Source organism: Trachypithecus francoisi, unplaced genomic scaffold (genome assembly GCF_009764315.1).
Source record: "Trachypithecus francoisi isolate TF-2019V2 unplaced genomic scaffold, Tfra_2.0 Lachesis_group19, whole genome shotgun sequence".
Lineage (NCBI taxonomy): Eukaryota > Metazoa > Chordata > Mammalia > Primates > Cercopithecidae > Trachypithecus > Trachypithecus francoisi.
In genome coordinates this window covers 31458563-31485955 of record NW_022681464.1, presented here as the reverse complement: position 1 = coordinate 31485955, position 27393 = coordinate 31458563, and the positions used below count along the sequence as shown (strand labels likewise).

Here is a 27393-nt window from a genome sequence, read left to right as displayed (position 1 = left end):
GTGTTGGGATTACAGGTGTGAGCCACCACGCCCAGCCATGATTCTTAAACTTGTTAAGAGGTGTAATAACTGGAAATCATGATACTCTTTATGGAATACCAATTAGATGTATTATTGATGTATTTAATTCCATCATATGAAGTAGAAACAGTTATATTAGCAGAAGGCATTATATTATAGCTACACAATATAAAGAATATAAATTCATATTTTCCCAATTCAGAGGTCTAACTACAGTGAAACTGATAAATAAGTTTTATATTAGCAGCTATAAATCTTTGTTTTCAGGACCCCTTTCCACTCTTAAAAATTATGTATTATATTAGATATTGTGCCAACTTACACTACTGACTGCAGCAGTACAGGATTTTAGTCCCAACCCACTGCTTTCCCTGGGTAACCTTGGCAGGTGGAAATCATTTATAAATCAAATATTTTAATCTTATGTACAATATACTTAGAAACTTTTTACTTAAAATTATAATTTACATTTAATGTTGGTAGATAATGATTAATAGTTATTTTAGTTGATTTGCCATGTAATTTACATTTCTTTCCCAGCTCCCCCCCCCATTTCATTTTTCTCAGTATTTGAATGTAAGGCTTTTTAAAAAATAAAGTTTCTTCTACATTTCTAGAAGTAGAAGTAGAAGAATTACCTCCGATTGATCATGGCATTCCTATTACAGACCGAAGAAGTACTTTTCAGGCACACTTGGCACCAGTAGTTTGTCCCAAACAGGTAAAGTTCCTTTGTCTAGCTCATTTTGATAATTTACTAAAATATCGGGTAAATGATTTTGCAATAATGCCCTTTTTTTCACTTTTATGTTTTATTTTCATATAAGATAAAAATTATTTGTTCATTTTTCTACTCCCTAATTACTGTGAATCACGGAAGGTTTGTTTTGTTTCTGTTTGTCTCTGCTTTCTTTCTTTTTTTTTTGAGATGGTGTCTCTCCTTGTTGCCCAGGCTGGTCTCAATCTGGACTCAATCAGCCCTCCTGCCTCAGCCTCCCAATCCAAAGTATTGAGAACACAGGCATAAGCCACCTAGCCAGGCCTGTCACTGCTTTCAAAATTGTATCTAAACTCTGATTAGGGGTTAACCCTCTAATGAATCTTTAAATAAGAAACACTCATTGTGTTATAGAAAATTGTGATGCTTAATATCTTGTCGAAAAGAATTATTTGTCCTGTCGAATGGGAGTTCCGTGAAACTAAGTCCATTCCTCTGTTATTATTCAACAAAGGGGACAGTGGACAGACTGGCTAAACCCAGTCCTCCCTACCTGACTCACTTTCCTTTGTGCTTCGTGATCTTAAGTGACCTCATTTCCACCCACGGATATAAATGGGAGAGGTTTCAGCCGTAAACTATTCCTAGGTCTTTGTCTTTCTTAGTCTCCTTTCAGCAGAATCCTTTTCTTCTTCCTTGCTTCTATAATGTAGCTCAGCTTACCTTCTTGATGTACGAGGCAATTTCAATACTACCTGTAAAGTTACATTTTTTAAAAAGTCTCATTTACCGCAAGTTTTAGGCATGAGTCTCTTCCTTTGGTCTTTGCAGCTACTCTACTCTTGAAGCTCTTTAAAGCCGTGGCCTTCAGGGATACAGCTCTTTGTACCAGGCTCTTTCACTCTCTGAAAGAGGAAGTTCTTTTCTGCATTGACCTGTGGTCAAGAGCATAACTTTTGGTGCGGACTTCTGGTCTTTTCTCTCAGGAATCCTATTTTGTCCCTGGCCCTTGGTCAAATCTTCTTCCCAGGGTCCTCCTGAGACATTCTAATTCTGAATTTGTTCATTCTGGATCCTCTCTCTGTTTCTGATCATAGTCACTTAGATTTACAGCATTATGATTTGTGAGAGCTGAAACCAATTTTAGAGGTCGTTGTCTATTTTGTTGATCAGAATTTGAGAACCTGAAAGATTATAAAATGATAAACAGAAGATTGCACAATTTGTGATCCAAATTGGTGTCCCCAGCTCTACCTCAGTCTTCCCTGCCACCAATATTTCTTCCATACTTCTTGCCGTGACAACATTCCTGAAAAATCTGACCATGTATATCTGTTCTTTCTCTTATCCACGTTTGCACATGTAATATTTGCTGATTTCCAATATCTACAAGGGAACATCTAAACTTACTACACAGATCCTTTGTAATATGGCCCTAGCTTATCATTCATGACACATCTTCTGTCATCTCATTCATACTCTAAGTTAAGCTGTGTAAAGCTTCCTGAACTTTTCTCTTTTTTGTTCCTGCTAGGGTTGCCAGATAAAATACAGAATACCTAGTTACATTTGAACTTCAGGTAAACATTATTGCATGGGACGTACTTACAGTAAAAAAATTACTTGCCGTTTATCTGAAATTCACATTTAACTGGATGTCCTGTATTTTTATTTGCTAAATTTGGTCACCCAGTCCCTGTATTTGCATATAACCCTATTCTCTGTGTGGAATGTCTTCTTCCTGCCCCATCTTTCCTTTTGATACAGAAGAACTGCCACTTGTAAGACCTGGCTCATGTGACCTCCTCTATGAACCTTACTTGACTCCCAGAGAAAGCTGTGGTTTTATAACATTTGGAACATACCATTATTGTACACCTGCTACATGGGATGTATACATTTGGTAGATTTCAGAGCTAGTTTTTAGAAGTTTTACATAATACATTTAAAATTCCCTACACGGGGAACAAATTATCCCTTTGACATAGTAGTACCGAAATACTTGTTGATAATTAGTGCTCAAAAATACCAGGTCTGTCATTTTTATATCAATTATGAGTACCAGTTTCTGTCCCTAAAATGAGAAGGAAACTTTGGAAATGACTTTTTCAGAGTATAGTAGACTCTGAGTGGCTATTTTAATACAGCATACTTTAAGGTATTTTTCTAGCATTTATTTACAGAGCAAATATAAAAAGCATACTTATTTATATTATTGCTGTTTTTAAGGTGAAAATGGTTCTTTCCAAATTGTATGAGAATAAGAAAATAGCTAGTGCCACCCACAACATCTATGCCTACAGGTGAGTAATCATCACAAGTTTTAGTATACGCAATTTGTAAAAAATAGAGGGAAATGATACATGGTTTTAGAAAATAATAACTATTATGTATTTTTTCCATCGTAATAGTAATAGACATGTAGAATACTTGGAAACTGCAGAAAAGAACTGAAGGGACAAATCTGGCATTTTCTGCCATCAAATGTAACTGACAATATTTTGGTTTTTGTTTTGTTTTTTTCTATGCAAAGGTTATTTTTTCTCAATGCTTTACCCTTGTATCCTGTTTTTTTCTTAATTAAACAAAAGCACTTTTTCGTGTTGTTATAACTGCTTGATAAATACTGTTTAGTGGCTGTATAATATTTGAGGTGCCATACTACAGTTTAACCATTCATTTCCTCTTAGTTTTTCATATTTTTCACGATTATAAAGAGTGGTCCAGGGAACATCTCTGTATACTTTTTAGGTTATTTTCTCAGGATAGGTTCTGGTTGCTTGAGATTCTTTTTTGAAGTGAAATGGGAATATAATAAAAGGAAGAAAGAATTCTTAGAAGTAGAATTTTCAAAAAATGTGAGCAATTTTGAAACTATTGATATATAGCCAAATTTCTTGCAAAGGTTTCATTTTGTTTTGGTTTGGTTTTTGAGACAGGGTCTCCCTCTGTTGCCCAGGCTGGAGCACAGGGGTGCAATCTTGGCTCAAGCAGTCCTCCCACCTCAGCCTCCAAAGTTAGCTGGGACTATAGGCACGAGCCACCATGCCCGGCATAATTTTTATATTTTTTGTAGAGACAAGAGTTCGGCCATGTTGCCCAGGCTGGCCCCAAACTCCTGAGTTCAAGTGTTCTGCCCACCTCGGCCTCCCAAAGTGTTAGGATTTACAGGTGTGAGCCCAAAGGTTTTTAAAACCAATTTATGCTCCCATAAGCAGTGAAGTAAGAGTATTTCTTTTACGACATGAGTTTCGGCTTTGAGAATTCAGGTTTTTATATGCATCTTTGCTGACTTGTAAGTGAAGAGATGAAGGGCATTTGAAAAACGCAAATTTATAAGACTTTAAAAGAACATAGTTTAGGCCTAAAATAAATCAGGACACAGGGACTTGGTATAAATTTAAAATGTGATTGAGACTGTTTGTAGAATCTAGGCTATCTGAAATTGAAACTCAAAAACTCATCATTTTGAGTAGGTGAGTTCTTAATATTACTAATTTCACATCTCTTTAAGTGCCAAAACTTACTTACAAACAATTATTTGTTGTGTAATTCCCCTCTTAATAGATTTCACTGGACAGAATTTTAATGTTTTCTTAATCAGTTATGACCTTCAATAGGAAAATGAGGAATTAGACTACTCTCAGTCATTAGAGTGGGCTGTAAAAATTGTAATGTTCATTTATTCTACCTGTTTTTTGAGTGCCTACTCTGTGCCAAAACTTTATGTAAATTAACTCTGGTTAGTTAGCAGTTCTACCACTGTAGAAAGGTTAGCTTTTCAAGATCCCATAGTTAAGTGATAAAGCTAAATTTGATAATCCAATTTCATTTGTTTTCTTTATTTGACTCCTCCGTGGCTGTGGCTACAGCTTCAACAATTTTATATCTAAGCTATGTGAAAAAAGAAAAAAGGCACTCATAGTATTTTAACTTTAATGTTCATAGTAGGTGGTCAGTAAATATTGAGTGGGTGGATGGATGGAGGGAAGGAAGGATGAGTGAATGAATGAATGTGACAGCTGTAAGATAACATAATTGACTTAGGTGTGTAGATGGGCTTTTATAGCTTTTAGTATTTACTTTAAAAGTTTACAGTTTTTTATGGCCAGAGCTGGGGAGATGTCTTTACAACATTTGCCCAGTTCCACATGATACCATTGTAGGGCCCTAAGAAATCCACCAGATGGCATACTGTAACTGACACTATTTTTTTTTTTTTCAATCTCTAGCACTTATTTGCCAAGCTTATTTTACTGTATTGTAGGCCTACATTATTATTTCAAATATAACTTTCTAGATAGTTTAAATGGATAAAAATACCATGACTTGTCTCTAATATTAGTAACCATCCAGAGGAAAATTTAAATCTTTGCATTCTTAGAAGAAAATAGAGAAATGCTTGATGGCTGCAATGAGAGGAAAGTATAAAATAATACCTTATGTTGGTTTTGTTGCCTTCATCTTTTTTATATGCTTTTTGTTTCACTACATCTTAAGGCTCTTTGAAGACAGATGCGTGCCACTTACTTGTTTTGTAATATGTCATAGTACCTGTTGCTTCTATACAGTATATTCTCAATAAATGTTTTTCAATGATTGCTCTCGGTAGCTTCAAGGTTAAATGAAGTAAGGGGAATGTCACATGTATAAATTCACATAATAGCAAATTTTCTGATATAAAGGAGATGCCTTTGATTTCTAGCTTTCCCAAGTATATAAAAAGGCAAACATACTGGATAGTAAGCCATCAGTGAAAATATATCTAATATAATACATATTTCAAGAAGGATTTAAAAAAATGAATATGCCAATTTTGGAAGTAATCAAAATGATCACAAATATTGAGGAATAACTTTTATTATAATATTTTAGGTTCAAAGTGTAATGCTGTTACATGTATTTGCAGAATATATTGTGAGGATAAACAGACCTTCTTACAGGATTGTGAGGATGATGGGGAAACAGCAGCTGGTGGGCGTCTTCTTCATCTCATGGAGGTAGGTGTAAGTTAAACTATCAGTCCTGTTCTGTACAAGCCATAAAATTTCTCAATAAAACAGAGCTCCATTTAATAATAGCTAAGTCAGTTGAACTATGTAATATAAGATATGTTTGATTTAATTAGTAGTTGATGTTAAAATATTGATTGAATGAAAATTTTAACCAGTGGATGTGGGACAGAAAGCAAATAATTAATAATAAGTGCTATGCTTTCAAGATATAGACAATAGAAGATTGTCTTCAACTTTGGGGACACTCTTTGTTTTTTTGACAATTTCCTTCTCTTTATTTTTCCTATTCTTTCTTTATGGAACTCCTGTAAGCTGGATATTGGAACCTCTGGATAGATCCAGAATTTTTTTTTTTTTTTTTGAATTAAGTTGTCCATCTCATTGTCTTTATATTCTGAGACATTTTCTTGACTGTTGTCCAAAATTTCTGTTGAATTTAAAATTTTTTTTAGCAACCATATATTTAATTTTTAAGAGTTCTTTCTTGCTTTCTGTTTTTCCTTTTTAAGAATATCCTGTTCTGTTTTATGGCTCCAATATCTTCTAGAATTTCTCCGATTATATTAATTAGAGTTTCTTTTTTAAGATGTTCTCACCCCTAAAAAAATTTTTCCTGGTCCATTTTAGTTTGTTTATCTTGTCCTTTCTCTTTCATGCTGCTGGATTTTCTTCATCTGTCTGGTGATCATTTATTGTTTATTAATTTTAAGATTGGATTGTTTTTTTCCTAAGGTAGTTACTTGGTTTTTTCTGCTCTTGTATGTGAAGGTTTATTTTCTAACAAGGCCTTTCCCTTGAATAGGAACTGTGTTTGTGAGGCAGGCCTGTAAGCTGGCCGGCTTCACATTAAGGGCAGCATTTGACAGATGTCAAACTGATGAAGACAGCCAGGCATGGTGGCTTACGCCTGTAATCCTAGCACTTTGGGAAGCCGAGGCGGGGAGATCACTTGAGCCCAGGAGTTCGAAACCAGCCTGGGCAACATGGTGAAACCCTGTCTCTACCAAAAAAACACAAAAATTAGCCGGGCATGGTGGTGCATGCACCTGTAGGTCCCAGCTACTTGGGAGGCTGAGGTGGGAGGATCACTTGAGCCCAGGAGGCAGAGGTTGCAGTGAGCCAAGATTGCCCCACTGCACTCCAGCCTGGGTGACAGAGCGAGACTGATCTAGATCTCAACTGATGAAAACCTTACTAGTAGCCCCAGGGATTGATGCCTCGTGCAGCGCCTGTAGCTTTGTTCAGAAGCAGGGTGTTTGTTGTTGTTGTTATTTGGCCTAGTGGTAAAATGCTGCCTAAATTTAGCTGTTCTGGTTGAAGTCACCAGGAACTAGAATCCTACCTGCATGGTCTCCCCTTCACTCTGTCCAGTTGCCCCAAATTTGGGGATTTGAGGACATTTGTGAAACACACAAGTGATGGTTTTCCAGATTCCCTTCTGTTCTTTCATTTCACTGCCTGAATTGTTAATAATCTTACTCAGTGCCTACTCATATGACTCTACCATTAAAGTCACTGGGAAATTTTATGTGCAATTTTATATATGGGTTATTTCTTTCTCCTTTTTTAAAACTCATATTTGTACATGTCTGTCTATGTATCTAATTATGCTTCCAAAAAATAACAGATTTTGAATGTGAAGAATGTCATGGTGGTAGTATCACGCTGGTATGGAGGGATTCTGCTAGGACCAGATCGCTTTAAACATATCAACAACTGTGCCAGAAACATACTAGTGGAAAAGAACTACACAAATTCACCTGTAAGTGGCTCCTCATACTATATCTAGAGAGTTTCTTATCACTGCCTGGGAATTTTTTAAAAAGACAGAAGAGAATGAATCAGAATGTGGGTGGTGAATTGATAAAACCTTTGGACTAAGAACCTGGAGACCTAGACTCTAAACAGTGTGTCTGGCCAGTCACGTGACTTTGGACAGATCACTTCATCCCTTCGCACCTTGATTTCATAGGTTCATAAAATTTTATAATTAGAAAAACCTTTTAAGACCAACTAGGTTCCACCCCTAAAATTGAGCCCCAGAGTGGTTGTAGCTGATATTATATCAGACTAGATGTTCTTTAAACATCTATAAAATTCTGAAATTCTCCGTTAGTGTCAAAACATCTCCGCCTCCACCGGCATACCTTTAGATGCTTTCTTCCTTTTTTCTTTTTTTTTTTTTGAGACGGAGTCTCGCTGTGTTGCCCAGGCTGGAGTATAGTGGCATGATCTCGACTCACTGCAACCTCCGCCTCCTGGGTTGACGCCATTCTCCTGCCTCAGCCTCCCGAGTAGCTGGGACTACAGGCTCCCGCCACCACACCTGGCTAATTTTTTTGTGTTTTTAGTAGAGATGGCGTTTCACCACGTTAGCCAGGATGGTCTCGATCTCCCGACCTCGTGATCCGCCCATCTCAGCCTTCCAACGTGCTGGGATTACAGGCATGAGCCACCGTGCCTGGCCCTCTTCCTTTATACTTTGAGTTTATTTTGTTTCATATTTTAGTTATGTTCATATCTGTCTTATTTAAATTTTACTGCCTTGGGAAAGTGGGACAATAGATGAAATAATATTGAAATTATTCAAACATAAATCTACTAGATAAATAAGGTTTCCTTGATTATTCTTGATTGTTTAAAATTAGCCTATAAGTGAAAGTACCCTGCAAAACAGAAATGACACATATGAAAGTGATTGTACCCTCACTATAACATATATACATACATATATGTATGAATATATGTAGAATGTATATATATAAATATTTTCTAAGTGATTAGATTTAAGTTTTAGTCTTTATGTAAATGGAGAGATGCTGCACTGATTTGTGTCTTTTTCAGGAGGAGTCATCTAAGTCTTTGGGAAAGAACAAAAAAGTAAGAAAAGACAAGAAGAAGAATGAACATTAATACCTGAAACTATAGGAAAGGTTAATTTGCCTATAATTATATATACATTCCGTAGTCATCAAGAAATATATTGTGCAGAGAGAGTATCCTTGACTGCTCAAGTCAGCCAATTCAGCATGGATACCAACATTAGCTTTTCTTCTTTGGTTATATCATCTGCCAAAAATAGAGAACTTATGATCTTATTCATGTGTGTTTCAGGCTTATTTGGGAGAACTAATTTGAACTTAATCACCACTTCATCTAATTTTAGGAAGGTAACAGTTGCCCAGGGCAGTACGTGAATTAACTGTCCATTTCAGTGCATGTCAAGTGCCTTTGTTAGGTGGAGAAGAAGCGTCTCTAGGGGAATATAAATACCTGATTTCTTGTCATCGAGATTCTTGTACTGTTAAATGAATATTGCCTTTTACTGCTCTTTATGGCTTACTGGAATAGGAGCTCATTTATGATTGATCTTGGAGAGTTTCTTCTTGTGATTTTAGTTCGTAAGTATGTCATCTTTCATTTTATAGTGTTCATCATTGAGTAATGGATTAAGTGAAAATTCAGGAGTATCCATCTGCAGTTATGTGCTGAGGTGATAATTCATCCAACATATTTGTTAGCATAAATATTATGCCTCAATTTCTGTTGCAAATTGGTGATTGTGAAATTTCAGAAAGTGATTTTCTAGTCTCTGCTTTTTTTGTTTAATTGTAATGTAAGCAATAACTGTGGAGTGTCCTTAGTCTCCTTCCACCCCAGAAATGTGTTGGTGTAACATTCTCATTTCTTATAACAACCTGGGAGTACCTTTCTTGTGATCTTCACTGAGGAATTAGAACTGTGATAGAAGCTAGGCTGTGGTGAATGGGACATTTGTAGAGTGGGATAGAGGTGGCAGAATGACCCTGGTGTAGGGCAGAGTGTGTTGTGTAGTTACATCAATTTGATGCATGCTTCCCATGTGCGCTCCAGACAGCTTTCTCAGTTCCAAGATTTTGCAGAGAGAAGGAGCAAACCTTTTCATTGGAAAAACAGAAACAACCCTCCCACCCATTTTTTTCCCTCTATTCATCAAACCTTTATGTTTTGTTCATCTTCCGGTTACCTCTAGGCATTTAGACAATGAAATTTACCTTTGAGATATGACAATAAGTGATTAACTGCTTGCTTTCAGAGGTAATGGCGAACAGTTGTTAAAAGTTATTAACTGATCACAGATTTGCCTGGACTTCCCTTCCCAGGGAGGGAACAGAAGTTAGGAGACAACTTTGGGATGGTGCTAGAGCAGGGAAAGCACAGAGCATTGGACAAACAGGTCTTTTTCTCTTTTCTCTGATGTTTTACCTTTAAAAGATTCAACATCCTTACTGTTGGTATTTTTAGTAAGGTTATAGTAAATAACTTTACACCTGATGGATTCTGATATATAAATTCTAAATTATATTTGTTATAACTATATTTTATGTTGTATGTTATCAGGAGTCATCAGAGAATGACCTTTTTGTGTTTGGAGCACTTAAACCTCAGGTTCCATGAAAAGTGTGTTTTGTGTTTTAACTGTTAAAATACTTTAAAAAGTTATTTATTTTACGTAATTAAAGAAGTTAAAAACTATTAACATTAAACAATTTCACAATTTCAACATGTCAGACCTATGAAGGGAGATAGAAAACAATGAGAAAGTTATTTTTGCTCCTTTATACAGAATTGTTAACTATATTTTACTAACTAAAAAGCTCTAGTATTCTTTACCTAAAGTCAATTGACTGGTAAGAAGGAGAGATGCAAAATTCTTCAGTTCTGAACTCAGAGCTATTTCACACTCTACTCTTAATGGAAACTTGAATTAATGATAGATAGGATTTTTTTCCTCTATTTAAAATTTTTGTCTTGATTAGGAGATTTTTCAGTTCTTCGTATAATAGTTTTCTACAATGAGATCTATGCTATGGCATATTTTGCTTTATTTAAAAATTTTTTTTAGAGATGAAATCTTGCTCTGTCTAGATCTGAGGCTGGAGTACAGTGGCATGATCATGGCTCACTGCAGCCTTGACCTTCCAGCCTTTCAAGTAGCTGGGATTACAGGCATGTGCTACCATACCTGGCTAATTTTTAAAATTTTTTGTAAAGATAGGGTCTTACTATGTTGCCCAGGCTTGTCTTGAACTCCTGGCCTCAAGCGATCTTCCTGCCAAGGTGTTGGAATTATAGGTGTGAGCCACCATGCCTGGCTGCTTTGACATATTTTATAGTGTATTAATTACAAATAGTCTCCGTATGCCAGAATATAAAAGCAAGTATTAACTACTTTTTAGATGGGAATTGCAGAAACTGCATCAAAAGTATGCTTTGAGGTATATATGATGAAACAGAGCCTTTCTAAAAGAATTATATCACACTAATTACAACCAAGAAATAATAGCATGAAGCTTATACTGTTTGGAGGACAGGAAAATTTTGGGGGAAAATTACATAATCACCTCTGATTCCACTATCCAGAGATAGGCATTATTATTAATGTTTGATATGTACATCCTTACATTATTTTTTTCTTATGCATGATTTTATATAGCTATTTTCTTTCCATAAAAATGGTATTAAACTGTATATACTGTTTTGTAGCCTACATATTTCATATAGAAGTATATTGTTAACATTTTCCATGTCAATAAATATTCTTCTATGGCTTACATTTCTTATGGCTGCATTGTATTCTGTCTTCTCAGTATTTCGTATTATACTAACTAGTCCTCCACTTATTTCCAATTTTTAAGTTTTTTTCAACTTTTCACTGCTATAAACAACTGTGAAAACCTACATCATTTGCAGATTTTTGTTATCTTTTATTATTTCTTTAGGAAAAGCTCCTAGATACGGAATTTCTTGGTCAAGGTTTGTACATTCTAATAGCTTTTGATTAGTTGAGTCAGATTGTCCTCCAGGAAAGTGTTATCAGTGATTGCTCCATTAATACTGTGTTGGAATATACTTAATACTAGCCAAAGATGGAAAAAAATAGGCAGTTTGCTTGATAACTCCCAAGATTCTTTCTAAAAAAATAACCTTTTTGGCCAGGCAGTGTCTGACGCCTGTAATCCCAGCACTTTGGGTGGCTGAGGCAGGCTGATCACTTGAGGTCAGGAGGTTGAGACCAGGCTGACCAACACGGTCAAACCTGTCTCTACTAAAAATACAAAAAAAATTAGCTGGATGTGGTGTTGGACACCTGTAATCCCAGCTACTCCAGGGGGGCTGAGGCAGGAGAATCACTTGAACCCGGGAGGCGGAGGTTGCAGTGAGCCAAGATCATGCCATTTCCAGCCTGGCAACAAGAGTGAAACTCCATCTCAAAAAAATAATAATAATAATAATAACCTTTTGCCTTGAAATAATTGTAGCCTCACAAGAAGTTATAAAAATAGTAGGTCCTGTGTACCCATCACTGAGCCTCCCCTAACAGTAACATAACTAGAGTAAAATTTCAAAACCAGGAAGTATAGTTTGATTACAATTCCTTTGTCAGATAAATGATTTCCAAATATTTTCTCCCAGTGTGTGGCTTGTCTTTTCATTCTCTTAGTGTATTTTGCAGAGTAAAGTTGTTAATTTTGATGTGATCTAATTATCTTTTTTTTCCTCTTTTTTGGATCATTCTTTTTGATCCAACGTCTAAGGACTTTTCCTAACCTTAGGTCTAGATTTTCTTCTGTTTTTAAAGTTATATCATTTTATGTTTTTCATTTAGATCTATTTTCCATTTCAGTTTTTACATAAGGTGTGAGATTAAAGTCAAAGTTTTTTTTGTTTTGTTTTGTTTTTTGCTTATGGATGTCCAGTTATGGAAGTGACTAGTTTTTTTAAATTGAACTTTTTTTTTTTGAGACAGGGTCTTGCTCTGTTGCCCAGGCTAGAGTGCGGTGGCCTGATCATGTCTCACTGCAGCCTTGATGTCCCTGGCTCAAGCGATCCTCCCACCTCAACATCCCGAGTAACTGGGACTACAGGTGCACGCTACCACACCAGGCGAATTTTTCTGTGTTTTGTAGAGATGGGGTTTTACTGTGTTGCCCAGGCTGGTCTCTTATCTCCTGAGCTCAAGTGATTTGCCTGTCTTGGCCTTCCAAAGTGCTGGGATTACAGGCGTGAGCCACCATGCCTGGCCAGATTGAACTTTTTACTGATAAATATTCACAAAGTAAACACAACTATGTAGTCAGCACGTAGATTGACAAAGGACAACACCAACACCTCACAATCCCCTTGTGTCTCTACTGGTCATTATCTGCTCTCCTCCCTGCCAAGTAACCACTTCCCTAATTTCTGATACCAGAGATGACTTTGGTCTGTTTCGCCTGTTAAGTAAGTGGAATTATATAGTACCCTTGTTTTGACTCCTTTTCTAACATTTTGTTTGTGAAACTCATCTGGGTTGTGTGTAGCAAAAGTTCTTTCATTCGTTTTTTGTTTTTTTTAAGAGTTGGAGAGTCACCCTGTCACCCAGGCCGGAGTGCAGTGGCACAATCATAGCTTACTTTAGCCCCAAACTCCTGAGCTCAGGCAGTCCTACCTCAGCCTGCCAGAGCACTGGGATTACAAGTGTGACACCAGCCTGTGTGTGGCCTAATTCTTTCATTCTTATCACTGCATGGTATTCCATCAAATGAATGTGACAATTTAGTTACCAATTCTATTTATGGATATTTGGGTTTCCAGTTTGAAGCTATTACAATTAGTGCTGCTATCAACATTTCTGTACATGGCTGTTGGTGAACATATGTACACATTTCTATAGGGTTTATACCCAAGAATGAATTTGCTGGGCATTAGGATATGTATATGTGGAGATTTGGTATATTCTGCCCAGGTGTGTGCTGGGCTAGGTGCTGATTTGTAATGTTTGACAAGTTTCCATGTATAAATACTCCCATTCTCTCCAGTTTCAAGCTGCCAAAGTGAATTCAGTTGGCTTACAAAATAGCTAAAAATTTAACAGTTGCTTCTGTGAGCTAGTACAAGCCAGCTCCAGGACATCCCTCATTCTGCCAAGCAGTTTTCCAAAATCATTATACCAGTTTACACGTCTGCCAGTAAATGAATGAGAGTTCTAGTTGCCACACATGTACATTTGGCATTACCATTTTCATTTTCGTCATGCTGTGTGGTGTCTAATGGCATCACTTTGTGGTTTTAATTTGTATTTCCCTGATGACTAATAAAATTGAATATATTGGTTACATTTTGTACCTGAAGTGACTGAGTAATCTGAAACTAACATTTTTTCTCCCAGCAATAGAAAGATGAGTGTTTGTTATCAAGTTTGGTTCAAATACAGACAGAGAAGGTTACAGTTTTGCATGTCTTAGGACCTAGTCTGTAAATTTCAACACTTTATCACCATCCCACTGGTATACTTGTCTGTGGATTTATCAGGGAAGTTCAGCTTTCTTTTTGCCCTTAATTTCCTTTTTTTTTTTTTTTTGAGATGGAGTCTCTCTGTTGCCCAGGCTGGAGTGCAGTAGCACAATTTCGGCTCACTGCAACCTCTGCCTCCCAGGTTCAAGCAATTCTTGAGTAGCTGGGACTACAGGCGCCTGCCACCACACCCAGCTAATTTTTGTGTTTTTAGTAGAGATGGGTTTCATCTTGTTGGTCGGGCTGGTCTCAAACTCTTGACCTCAGGTGATCTACCCATCTTGGCCTCCCAAAGTGCTGGGATTACAGGCGTGAGCCACCATGCCCAGCCTGCCCTTAATTTTCTTATTTGTAAAAATGTGGGTTATAATTCCTCCCTGTCTAGGTTAGTTATGGGGATTAAGTATATGATGTGGTGCTTAGTATATGATAAGGATTTGATAAAGTCATACCTTGTATTTGAGATAAGCTATTTCTGAGGATTTTAACAGTACCTAGAATTCTTTTTTAAGACGGGGTCTCACCCTGTCGCCCAGGCTGGAGTGCAGTGGCACCATCTTGGCTCACTGTAGCGTCTGCCTACTGGATTCAAAAATTCTCCCACCTCAACCTCCCAAGTAGCTGGGATTACAGCGGCATGCCACCATGCCCGGCTAATTTTTGCATTTTTAGTAGAGACGGGGATTCATCATGCTGGCCAGGCTGGTCTCAAACTCCTGACCTCAGGTGATCTACCTTCCTCGGCCTCCCAAAGTGCTGGGATTACAGGCGTGAGCCATCACGCCCAGCCAGTACCTAGAATTCTAAGTTGACATTGGGGTTACCAAGTTCATAGCCTCCTGTAGGGAGACAATATAGTATAATATTTAAGAGCCAGGTCTCTGAAATCTGACTTGGATTTGAATCTTGTGTCTGCTTTTTACTAGCCTTGCAAGCTTGGGCAAGTTACCTCTCTTCTGTACCAAGTTGTGCAAAGCTTATGAAGGAATTAGGTGGCTGTCATTGATGACCCTTGTTTGCAAATGTCATCTTTGCATTTGTCTTTCCTATTGTCCTGCTAGGCAGACAGCAGGACAGAACAAAGCATCCTGTAGGACTGGGAAGTTATTGAGGATATAAGACTTAGCACACATATCTAAGCAGGCCATGGGTTGGTACTGAGAGACTACTTAGGGAGAAACAAGACAGCACTCTGGATGTAGTCAAGAAGCATAAACCAGGGATTGACAAATGTTTTCTGTAAACATCCAGATATAAATATTTTTGGCTTTGTGAGCTGTATGGTTTGTCACAGCTACTCAATTTCTTTTATTTTGAGACAGTCTCACTCTGTCACCCAGGCTGGAGTGCAGTGGTACAATGTCTGCTCACTGTGACCTCACAGAAGAGTGACACAATCAGATTTGTATTTTAGAAAGTTATCTCTGGCTGCTAGGTAGAGAATGGATTGAAAAGTAACAAAAGTGGATAAGAGGCTATTGCAGAAATACAGCAATTCCACTCTTCATTATATAGTCAAGAGAATTGAAAGCATGTCTACATAAAAACTTATGTGTGAATGTTATAGCAACATTATCCTAGTTTAGACTAGGATAATGGCAATGGAGTTGAAAATATGTTGATAGATTTAAAAAATGTTTAGGAGGCAAAATTAGAATCTGGCAATAGATTGGATAACAGGGTGAGCCATTGGTATAGATCTATGTTGTAATAACTCGTTCATAAATGTATCTGTCAAACTTTCTTGCTTTAATATATGGGGGTTTCTTGGTGCTCCTATTTCATAGCCAATAAACTCATGAAAAGTTAGTTATTAGGGAAATCCAAATCAAAACCATGGTGAGATACCACTTCACACCCACTAGCATGGGTATTGTAATCATAACAATAAACAAAATAACCAATGTTAGCAGGGATGTGAAGAAATTGGAATCCTTGTAACGTTGCCTTTTATGTGAGAATAAAACACTGCAGCTGCTTCAGAAAACAGTGTGGCATTCCTCAAAAAGTTAAACATACAATTGCCATTTGACCCAGCAATTCCACTTTTCAGTATATAGTTAGGAAAACATGATCACATAAAAACTTATACATGAATATACTAAAAACTGCTGAATTGTACACTTTAAAAGAGTGAATTTCATTGTATTTGAATTATATGTGAAAAGTTAAAACTCAAAGATAGCCGGGCGCGGTGGCTCAAGCCTGTAATCCCAGCACTTTGGGAGGCCGAGACAGGCGGATCACGAGGTCAGGAGATCGAGACCACCCTGGCTAACACGGTGAAACCCCGTCTCTACTAAAAAATACAAAAAACTAGCCGGGCGAGGTGGCGGGCGCCTGTAGTCCCAGCTACTCGGAGGCTGAGGCAGGAGAATGGCGTGAACCCGGGAGGCGGAGCTTGCAGTGAGCTGAGATCCGCCACTGCACTCCAGCCTGGGCGACAGAGCGAGACTCCGTCTCAAAAAAAAAAGAAAAAAAAAAACTCAAAGATATATTTGATTGTCACCATCTTGGACAATGGTTCTATAAAACATAGATGTGAAACTTCTTGTGTCATATGTTCCAGAATAATTTGCAGCATGCATCCCATAAAATGCCTTTTTAATTAAATTATAAATCAATCCCCAAAACATATTGAAAAGCATACTGAAATTATATATTTGATATTTGAAACATGGATTTCTGAGGAGTTTCCTTGTTGAAATCATCTAAAACAGCTTATATAAACATTTAGTTTTATAATTTCACATGTAATAGAAAAAAATGATTAAATTCACATTCTAATGAATTTATTTTAAAAAATCATGTTGGGAAGTTACTCTGGTTTTATTTCAATATTTTGAAAACAAGAGACAAGTACATGCATTTATAGCTGCATATATTACTGGGGGGCTACTGTTTGTATTTTTTTTGTAGAGACGGTGTTTTGCTATGTTGCCCAGGCTGGTCTTGGACTCCTGGCTCAAGCTATCCACATACCTCTGCCTCCCCAAAGTTCTCTGCTGGGAACTACAGGTATGAGCCACCACTGCTGGTCATTATAGGTTTTAACAATTTTTTCAAAATCCTTATGGACATCTGTTTTATATATATATATAAATGCAGTGTGTGTGTGTGTATATATATATGCACATATACTCGTGAATATATGTATATATATACAAATACTGCATTTATACAGCTGGAAGACTTATGTACAGGATAGTACTTGCAGTTTTTAAAAATGTGTGTTTTAAGGGCTGGGCACAGTGGCTCACACCTGTAATCCCAGCACTTTGGGAGGCTGAGGTGGACAGATCACTTGAGGTCAGGAGTTTAAGACCAGCCTGGCCAACATGGTGAAACCCGTCTCTACTAAAAATACAAAAAAATTAGCCAGGTGAGGTGGCAGGCACCCGTAATCACACCTACTTGGGAAACTGAGGTGGGAGAATCCCTTGAACCCGGGAGGTGGAGGTTGCAGTGGGCCCAGATTGCTCCACTGCAATCCAATCTGGGCAACAGAGTAAGATTCTGTCTCAAAAAAAAAAAAACCAACCAACCAAACAAACCAAAACGTAATAGGGAGGTCAAGGCAGGTGGATCACTTGAGCCCAGGAGTTTGAGACCAGCCTGGCCAACATGGTGAAATCCTGTCTCTACTAAGAAAGTACAAAAATTAGCTGGGCGTGGTGATGCATGCCTGTAATCCCAGCTACTTGGGAGGCTGAGGCATGAGAATTTCTTGAAACCCAGAGGTAGAGGTTGCAGTGAGCCAAGATCACACCACTGAATTCCAGCCTGGTGACAGAGCAAGACTCTGTCTCAAAAAAAATTATGTTATAAAATACACACATATATAGACAGCCATGACTTAAAATTGGGTTTTTACGATTTTTTCTGATAGCATGAAAATTATTTCTAATCTTTCTAAGGAAACCTGAGTGAGGGGAACTCATTTGCCACTCTCCTCAACCATCACTGTTCTTTGCCTCACTCAATAATTTACTAACAAGGGGCCCTAGGATTTTTTTTTTTTTACCTTCTTCCACAATTACAAAGTTTTTTTTCAAAAATAGCCAGTGTTTATGCTTAGTCAACTTTCTTTTTTTTTTTTTTGAGACAGAGCCTTGCTGTCTCACCCAGGCTGGAGTGCAATGGCGCAGTCTCAGTCCACTGCAACCTCCGCCTCCCGGGTTCAAGCAATTCTCCTGCCTCAGCCACCTAAGTAACTGGGACTACATGCGCCCGCCACCACACCCAGCTAATTTTTGTATTTTTACAAAATTACCATGTTGGCCAGGCTGGTCTGGAACTCCTGACTTTGTGATCCGCCTCCCTCGGCCTCCCAAAGTGCTGGGATTACAGGCGTGAGCCACCATGCCGGGCCTGGTCAACTTTCAAAGTTGCTTTTGCTGTTACAAAAGCAGCACAGCAGTTGTTTTATGTCATTTTATAATTTCAGCATCTAAAACCAGAGGCTCTAGAGAGCATTTGCTGTGAAGAGGGAAGGAAACTAAGGCTGATAAATACATTGCTGACTGTCTGTAGTGTCAGATAAGGTGCAAGAGTAAACATGATGACTGCAATCATTGTGGATAAGATTATGAAGGGGTACTGAGTGACGCAGCCCAGAAAGTGATCAGGGGTTGGTTCTCTGTACTGTGTGTGGTAATCACTACTTTTTGTCATTTCATGTGGGAAAAGAAAGCAACCAGAGAGCCCTGGAGATCTTGCCTTGCGGCCTTAGGTTATGGGGAATTTTCTTTACGGAAGTTGGCTGCCAGGTAAATAGCATTCAGGAAAAAGAATAATGAGGAATCATTGTGGGTCAGATTTCATTCTCTCTTATTTTGTGTGAAAATAGAACTGGTGTAGCTGCAGAGAATTCTAGATCTCTATTTGAATCTACTTACCTGTATTGAATCTTATGCCTAAGTGTCAAATCTTTTTCTATTTTTCTAACTTGTGTGGCAGCGCCCCCCACCACCTTCCTTCTCTGTCACACCTAATATTTCTAACTATTATTTAAAAATACTTATGGTATTATTATTATTATTATTTTTTTTTTTTTTGAGAGAGCGGGTCTCTGTCTATTGCCTAGTCCGGAGTTCAGTGAGTAATCTTCCTGCTTCAGCCTCCTGAGTAGCTGGGACCACAGGTGTGCACTACCATTAGCCTGGCTAATTTTAAAAATTTTTGTCGAGATGGGGGTCTCCTTTTGTTTCCCAGGCTAGTCTTGAACTCCTGGGCTCAAGCAGTCCTGTCGACTCAGACTCCCAAAGTGCTGGGATTATAGGCATGAGTCATCATGCCTGGCCCTCAAATTCTGTAAATAAAAGTAAATACATATAATGAAACCCCATCAACTGTCTATTATCAGTAATCTTCTTAGGGGAGTTCGTCATACGACATAATCATGGACTTTAATGTTCAAAAGGTCATGATTAAGCCCTTTTAATCAAGACTGTTAAAGAGAGGCTGATACAGTTTGGCTGTGTCCCCACCCAAATCTCATCTTGAATTCCCATGTGTTGTGGGAGGAACATGGTGGGAGGTGATCGAATCATGGAGGGAAGTCTTTCCTGTGCTGTTCTCATGATAGTGAATAAGTCTAATGAGATCTGATGATCTCATGACATCTGCTTTAAAAAGATGAGCTCCTCTGCACAAGCTCTCTCTCTCTTTGCCTCCTGCCATCCGTGTAAGACATGACTTGCTCCTCCTTACCTTCCACCATCATTGTGAGACTTCCCCAGCCATGTGGAACTGTAAGTCCAATTAAATCTTTCTTTAGTAAATTGCCCAGTCTCGAGTATGTCTTTATCAGCAATGTGAAAATGGACTAATACAGTAAATTGTTACCAGTAGAGTGGGGCGTTGCTGAAAAGATAACTGAAAATGTGGAAGCGACTTTGGAACTGGGTAACAGTCAGAGGTTGGAACACTTTGGAAGGCTCAGAAGAAGACAGGAAAATGTGGTAAAATTTGGAACTCCCTAGAGACTTACTAAATGGCGTTGGCTATTAGATTAGCACCAGCATTAAAGTTAGGAAATTTGTCTCAGCCAAAGGCTGCTTTACCAGCAGAGGGGTCTGAAGAACCAAGGCCTGACCTCCAGTATCCTCTCCTTGTAAGGGCCACACATATGTATGTCATCTGTTGGTCCGGGAACCACTGACGTACATGAAACACCCTGAATCCAGGGAGCATAAAGTGGAGCCTCAGTTGGGGTTTCTTGTACCTTTCTGGTCACATAGGCATATTCTTCCTATGTCATCAGCCCTAATGACAGAGCCTCTTGGGGCTCATGAAGACCAAGTGCAAATCATCAGTCTCACTGGTACCAGTCAGCAATGCTAAAAGCTAGAACAAACTGGCCCAAAACTCCTCAGACCCATTTCCAAACCGATGTTATTAATCAGTACATTTCATGTCTTGGCCAGGGGTCAGTGTCTGCAGGTACTTTAGCAAAACAACTCAGCCTTCTGGAATGAGCCTTTGCAGCATATTTCACTGCCCCCACCATCAATCTTCAAGGCCTTTTTAAGACAATGTGACAACTCTTGGTTTGAGAGCAATTACTTGCATTACAGCATCACATAATCACATGGACAATCAAATGCACGTAATTCCAAACATCTATGATACCTAGTAAGGGTTTGGTATGGATTTAGACAACTGAACACTTCAATAATACTAGCACAGAATGGAACAAACTTACTCATATTTTGGACTAACTTTATAATTCTTTTGCCTCTCTGACTTATAGCTGTCTGTTCTCTCAGGTATGCGTCTATGAGTGATTGAGAGTCCTAAAAATAATTCATCAAGTCTAAATCTTCTTCAGGCCAATTTTATTCCATAGTGATGGTGTTGTGAGGGGGTTTTAATTCAATGTCACAATACACTTGATCAACCACCTCGGTATTATTATAAGTTTTATTAGCCTCTACAATATTAAATTTACCTATGATTTCTATATTGTCGTACTCTAATACATGGCATAATATAAATCAGACATAATGACGTATTATTTTGTCTCTCCCAACAAATCTGCCTTTTCTCATGGGAGTGGAGCTTAGAGGCCATGTCTCTGTTATTTTAGGATTCCAAACCTCTTACAAATTCCATTTCTCTGGCCATATGGTTTGATGGATAGTGTTTTCCCAGGAGGAGACATGTCCCCAACAGGGCCTATTTATTCCCTATTGGAAGTCGTCTAGTCCTATTTAAAATGTGTCCAATACCCACAAGTTACACTATCACGTGCGGCACTAAAGTTGTTAAGGAGCACCTCAGTATGTTGTATTCTCCAATTACCAATGTCTTAGACTGGGAAACACATCAGCCTCCTCTAAGTGTGTACCCTGTGCTTCTGCTGTGAGAATCCCAGGCCACTGGGTCTGGGATAGCTCAGACTCCATTTGAATGCAGATACCTTGTAACCCAGCTGTGTGACATGCAAGCCCATTCCCATCACTTGGTCTGGGCATATGGTCTTACTGTGCACTCTAATGCAAGACCCGTTCCATCAGCGTTGTGTCATTTCCGTTGCCATCTTTGTCTTTCCTCCTGGAGGAGGATGTCTTGCAGTTTCTCCGTTTATACAAGAAGTCTTTTTTTTCCCCCCTCTTCAAAATATCTTTCCTCGTTGAAAGGGAATTCTTCTTCATGAATTCCTCTCAGCCTAGCTCTGAATTCTCAGAAGTCTCCCTTATATTAAGCAGGTCAGTGCAGTTTGATCCACCAGACCCACTGTTGATGTTGAGTACTAACTTCTTTCTTATAATTAGGAAATAAACTTGGATCCTACAATGTTGACTCCCTCAAACTAAAGCCATATGAGTGGTACTCACTGCTAAATGGATGTTTTGTTTTTGAGAGGGAGTCTCACTCTGCAACCCAGGCTGGAGTGCAGTGGCATGATCTTGGCTCACTGCAACCTCCACCTCCCGGGTTCAAGTGATTCTCATGGCTCAGCCACATGAGTAGTTGAGATTACAGGCATGTGCCACCAAGCCTGGCTAATTTTTATATTTTCAGTAGAGATTGGCTTTCACTATGTTGGCCAGGCTGGCCTCGAACCCCAGACCTCAAGTGATCCACCCGCCTCGGCCTCCCAAAGTGCTGGGATTATAGGCGTGAGCCACTGTGCCTGGCCTCTAAATGGACTTTGGTTTGGGTATACCATAATGCTTCCCATACCCATCCACATAGAATTCCTGATTTTTCATTCTCAGTACTTGAGCCTGCAAATTAGATTGAATTATTTTCCTTTCTCAGCGATCCAAGTATCTCAATTGTTCCTCCATCTCTTTATAGCTTTCCACCCCCAATAACAGGAACAAGAGCTATTTTTGTACATAATGTTTTGACAGATGAGACACACTGAAGATGAACGTCTTCCATCATATCCCAGTACCTTCTTTAAACTTTCATTATCACAATCAATGGCTGCACAATGTTCATTTAGACTAGTGGTAATCAGTGTTTTCCAGATTCAACTGGATACATATTCCATAGTTTGCTTTCCCAATTCAGGTTTTCGACCATAGCTCTATCCTGTGAAATGGAAACGAAAGGACATAGCCATATTTGTATTGTTCCAGATAGTTATAGTCAGAGCTGCTATCTGCTCATCCATTTTGAGGACGAAGACCACTCTCAGAAGTGTGTGTTACATTCATTGAGTTGGCTACTGTCCTGCTTACTTCTTGATCCTTCAGAAAGAGGTTTTGGAAAACTGAATACTGCAAGGGGCACTGAGTGGAAGTTAAAAGAGAATATTATTCTTTTGCTCTGAGAGTCTCTCAAGGCACCAAAATTACATTAGATTTTCCCTTTTGTAATATCCACTTATTAACTACCCTTCCCTCAGCAACAATTTCACCTTTCTTCCTTGTATCGTTAATTTAAATCCAAACCTTTCCCCCTAAAGCAGGTCCCTCTGGTTGTCACTGGACTAGCCCATATTTTTGGTAGCAAAATGAGATATTCCAGGGTTTCCTTTTGGGGTCATTCCCAATAGTAGGGGATCACACTGGATACATACGAAGAAAGGGTACTGTCCTTCCACGAAGCAACAAAACATTTGCATAGTCAGCCCCATCCTGGCAAAGTGCAGGGAACAGATAATCCATGCCATCAACCTCTTTGGAATTTTTGCATTTAGGTTCAAATTAATATATATATATAACCTTGTTTTGGAATATTATACGATTTTGGGATTCTTTTTTTTTTTTTTTTTGAGATGGAGTCTCGCTATGTCACCCAGGCTGGAGTGCAGTAGCGTGATCTCAGCTCACTGCAACCTCCGCCTCCCGGGTTCAAGCGATTCTCCTGCCTCAGCCTCCCAAGTAGCTGGGATTACAGGTGCACGCCACCATGCCTGGCTAATTTTGTATTTTTAGTAGAGATGGGGTTTCACCATGTTAGCCAGGATGGTCTCAATCTGACCTCGCGATCCGCCTGCCTTGCCCTCACAAAGTGCTGGGATTATAGGCATGAGCCACCATGCCTGACATGGATTTTGGGATTCTTAATGGTAGCCCTGGTTGCAAGGACTACCAGATCCATTGTTGAAAAGGAAAATAGAGGTGAAGTAGGGAAGATCGTATGCAAATACTTGTTTCATTCTTTATCTCTTTCGCCCTAATTCCACCAACAGATATAATTATTTACTTAATGGAACTTCACCTTTAGTTCCCCTCACCTTCAGTTGCAAAACACAAGCTGCAGGCTTATAGACTAGCCATTTGATTCTTTGTTATGCCCACCTTCTTAAACAGGTATTTTAGTTATTCATTTCAATTTCCTATTAACCCATGACTTTGAAAGTGATAAATATAAGTCCATTGAATACAATGTTATTTTGTATGTCATTGCCTATGTGAGCAGTGAACTGAGTGCCATCAGTTCACTTTACTAAGATCTAACTAATCTTCAGTTTAGATCTGTTAAAAAGGTAGAAATTGGCTGGGCATTGTGGCTCACACCTGTAATCCCAGCACAACACTTTAAGAGGCTGAGGCGGGCAGATCAATTGAGGCCAGGAGTTTGAGACCAGCCTGGCCAACACGGTGAAACCCTGTCTCTACCAAAAAATACAAAAATTAGCCGGGCGTGGTGACACACACCTGTAATCCCAGCTACTCAGGAGGCTGAGGCAGGAGAATCGCTTGAACCCAGGAGGTGGAGGTTGCAGTGAGCTGAGATTGTGCCACTGTACCCCAGTCTGGGTGACAGAATGAGCCTGTGTCTCAAAAAAGAAAAAAAAAAAAAAGAGGTTTTCCAAAATTCTGTTTCTCTCAAGTCTGAGGTAGGGGAATGGGAGGGGTTGGGAGAATCTCAGTTTGCTCCTTGCTTCCTCAGAGTCTTTCTCCTGTGGGAAGCTGCGTCTTTCTGGCAGTGAATTTTAAACTGAAAAAGATGTAGGTTCTGAACTCAGGTATTTGCCTTTAAAAAAAATCTGGTTCTGGTCTTGCTTTTGAAGTGGATATCTAATGAATACATATTAGTTGGAATTATCCAGTAAAGGAGCTTCTGGCTCAGGTTATGATTGGCACATGAGAAAGAATAGTTGTTTTTTCCCCAGTGAAATTATTAAGAAAGTGAAAATGTAATTAATATGGTTTGGCTATGTCCCCACCCAAATCTCATCTTGAATTGTAATCCTCATGTGTCGAGGGAAGGAAGTAATTGGATTATGGGAGCAGCTCTCCCATACCCATACTGTACGCTCACATGTTCTCTCTTGCCTGCTGCCGTGTAAGACATGCCTGCTTCCCCTTCCACCATGACTGTAGTTTCCTGAGGCCTCCCTGCCATGCGAAACTGGAGGTCAGTTAAACTTCTTTTCTTTATAAATTATCCAGTCTTGGGTATGTCTTTATAGCAGTGTGAAAACGGACTAATACAACAATTAATTACTTTTTATCTTCATTTTAATCAATTTACAAGTAAATGGCATTAATAAATTATAATAGAGCAGAATGTAAAGATTTTTAAATAATTTAATCAACCAAATGTGGATCATGTAGAATGAATATATATGAAGAAATATTTTATATAATTTTTGAATGTACAATTACATTTATAAAATAAAAATGTGCAAAATTAACTTATGTTTTTAAATGTCCAGATAATGCTTACCCATGAGGGCTAAGTAATTGGAAAAGGGTGTGGGTGGTGGTTACATGGTTAAGCTCAACTTGTAAACATTAATCAATTATCAATTTATGATTTATGCACATACTTAAACAAAAAAGAAACAAAACAAAATGAAACAAAGTGCATTCTCTGCCCTGTAGCAATTTATGTTCTATTAAGAGGGCCAGCAAGAAAATCTACATTTCTGTTACTTTTCCTTCCTTTTCATAGAGTCATTTTTGCGTTTGGCATCATTTTCCTTCTGCTTGAAGAACTTCCTTTAACATTTCTTGTAGAGCAAGTTTGCTGATGGTGAATTATTTCAGCTCTCATATATCTAAAAACCCTTTATTTTGTCTTTGTTTTTGAAACTTTTTTTTTTTTGCTAAATATAGAATTCTAGGTTGAGTTTTTTTTTCCTTTCAACACTAGAGAGATATTGCAGCCACTGTTTTTCTGCTTCTGTTGCTTCTGATGAGAAACATGCTGACACCCATACCTTTCTTATTTTGTATGTTATGTGTCCTCTTCAACCCCTACTGTTCTTAAGCTTTTCTTTTTCACACTGGTTTTGAGCAATTTTATTTGATATGCCTTCTGTAGTTTTCTTTCTGTTTCTTGTGTGTGGGATTCATTGAGCTTCTTGGTTTATAGTTCTCATCACATTTTGAAAGGTTTTAACCACTGATTCTTCAAATTTTTTTCTGTCCTTTCCTTTCTCCTTTCCTTCTGGGACTCTTATTAGACATATATTAGGTCACTTGAAGTTGTCTTCTAGCTTAGTGATACACTGTTAATTAAAAAGAAATCTTTTATCTCTGTGTTTTGTTGTAGATGGATTATATCATTACATGTTTAAGTTCACTAATCTTACCTTCTGCAATCTCTGCCATGAATCCTTTCCAATGTATGTTTAGTCCAGACATTCTAGTTTTTATTTCTAGATGTTTGATTTAAAAATCTTCTATATCTTTACATATCTTTTTGAAAACATGGAATACAGCTATATTCCGTTTTCCTTTTTCCATATTTCTTCTGACTGTTTTAATGTTCTTGTCTGTTAATTCTGGTATCTATGTCATTTCTGAGTTGACTTCAATTGATTGATGTTTTTCCCCTTGTTATGGATTACATTTGCCTTCTTCTTGGCATGTCAGATAATTTTTAATTGGATTTAAGACATTGTAAGTTTTACATTGTTGGGTACTGGATATTTTTATGTTATATAAATATTCTTGAGCTGTGTTCAGGGTTGCAATTAGGCTACTTGGAAATAGTTTCAAACTTTCAGGTTTTGCTTTTCAGATTTGCTAGGAAGAACCCAAGAAATATTTAGTATAGGGCTAATTATTCCTAACTGCTGAGGCAAGACCCTTCTGAGTATACTACCCAACATCCCATGAATTATGAACTTTTTCCATTTGGCTAATGGGAGCAGGCACTATAACCAGTCCTCTGTGAGCATTGGGTACTATTGCCTGTAATATTTTTGAGTGGTTCTTTTTCTTGCCTAAAAACGATTCCTCCACATTGTGCTAATCAGTACTCTGGTGAATACTTGAAGGGGGTCCTCTGCAGATCTCTGGAGTTCTGCTCAGTGCGGCTCTGCAGTTCAGACTCCTCTCTGGTACTCCTGTACTCTCAGCTCCATTTCCTCATTCCAGGGAGTCTCCTGGGCTCTGCCTGGGTTTCCCCTCTCTGCTCATGCCCTGGGAACTCTCAAGGCGGTAAGCTGGGGCAACTGCAGGCCTCATGCCTTCCCTCAGGGATCACTGTCCTTCCTTGTTAATGACAAGTGCCTTGAAAACCATCGTCTAATTTTTTGGCTGTTTCAGATGGGACCGTGAAATTCAGCCCCTATTACTCCATCATGGCCAGATGAGAATATTTAACTGAATCTACATGAGTGTTAAAAATGGCCAGGTGTGGTGGCTCATGCCTATAATCCCAGCACTTTGGGAGGCCGAGGTGAGTGGATCACTTTAGGTCATGAGTTCAAGACCAGCCTGGTCAACATGGTGAAACCCCGTCTCTACAAGAAATAGAAAAATTAGCTGGGCATGGTGATGAGTGCCTGTAATCCCAGTTACTTGGGAGGCTGAGGCAGGAGAATCGCCTGAAGCTGGGAGACAGAGGTTGCAATGAGCCGAGATCACACCAGTGTCCTCCAGCCTGGGCAACAGAGCAAGA

The 27393-nt window shown here is 38.5% G+C and overlaps 1 protein-coding gene across 2 annotated transcripts in view; it reads left to right on the top strand.

The window, feature by feature from the left end:
• The window catches only part of IMPACT (impact RWD domain protein), a 30810-nt gene extending 19460 nt beyond the window's left edge, over window positions 1–11350 (top strand). For both annotated transcript variants that reach the window (XM_033178092.1, XM_033178093.1), the window contains exons 7-11: window positions 639–742; window positions 2969–3042; window positions 5649–5739; window positions 7382–7516; window positions 8599–11350. In XM_033178092.1, the coding sequence (XP_033033983.1) occupies window positions 639–742; window positions 2969–3042; window positions 5649–5739; window positions 7382–7516; window positions 8599–8667 (473 nt within the window). In that variant the 3' untranslated portion in view covers window positions 8668–11350. The remainder of the gene's footprint in view (window positions 1–638; window positions 743–2968; window positions 3043–5648; window positions 5740–7381; window positions 7517–8598) is intronic.
• The last annotated feature ends 16043 nt before the right edge of the window (window positions 11351–27393 follow it).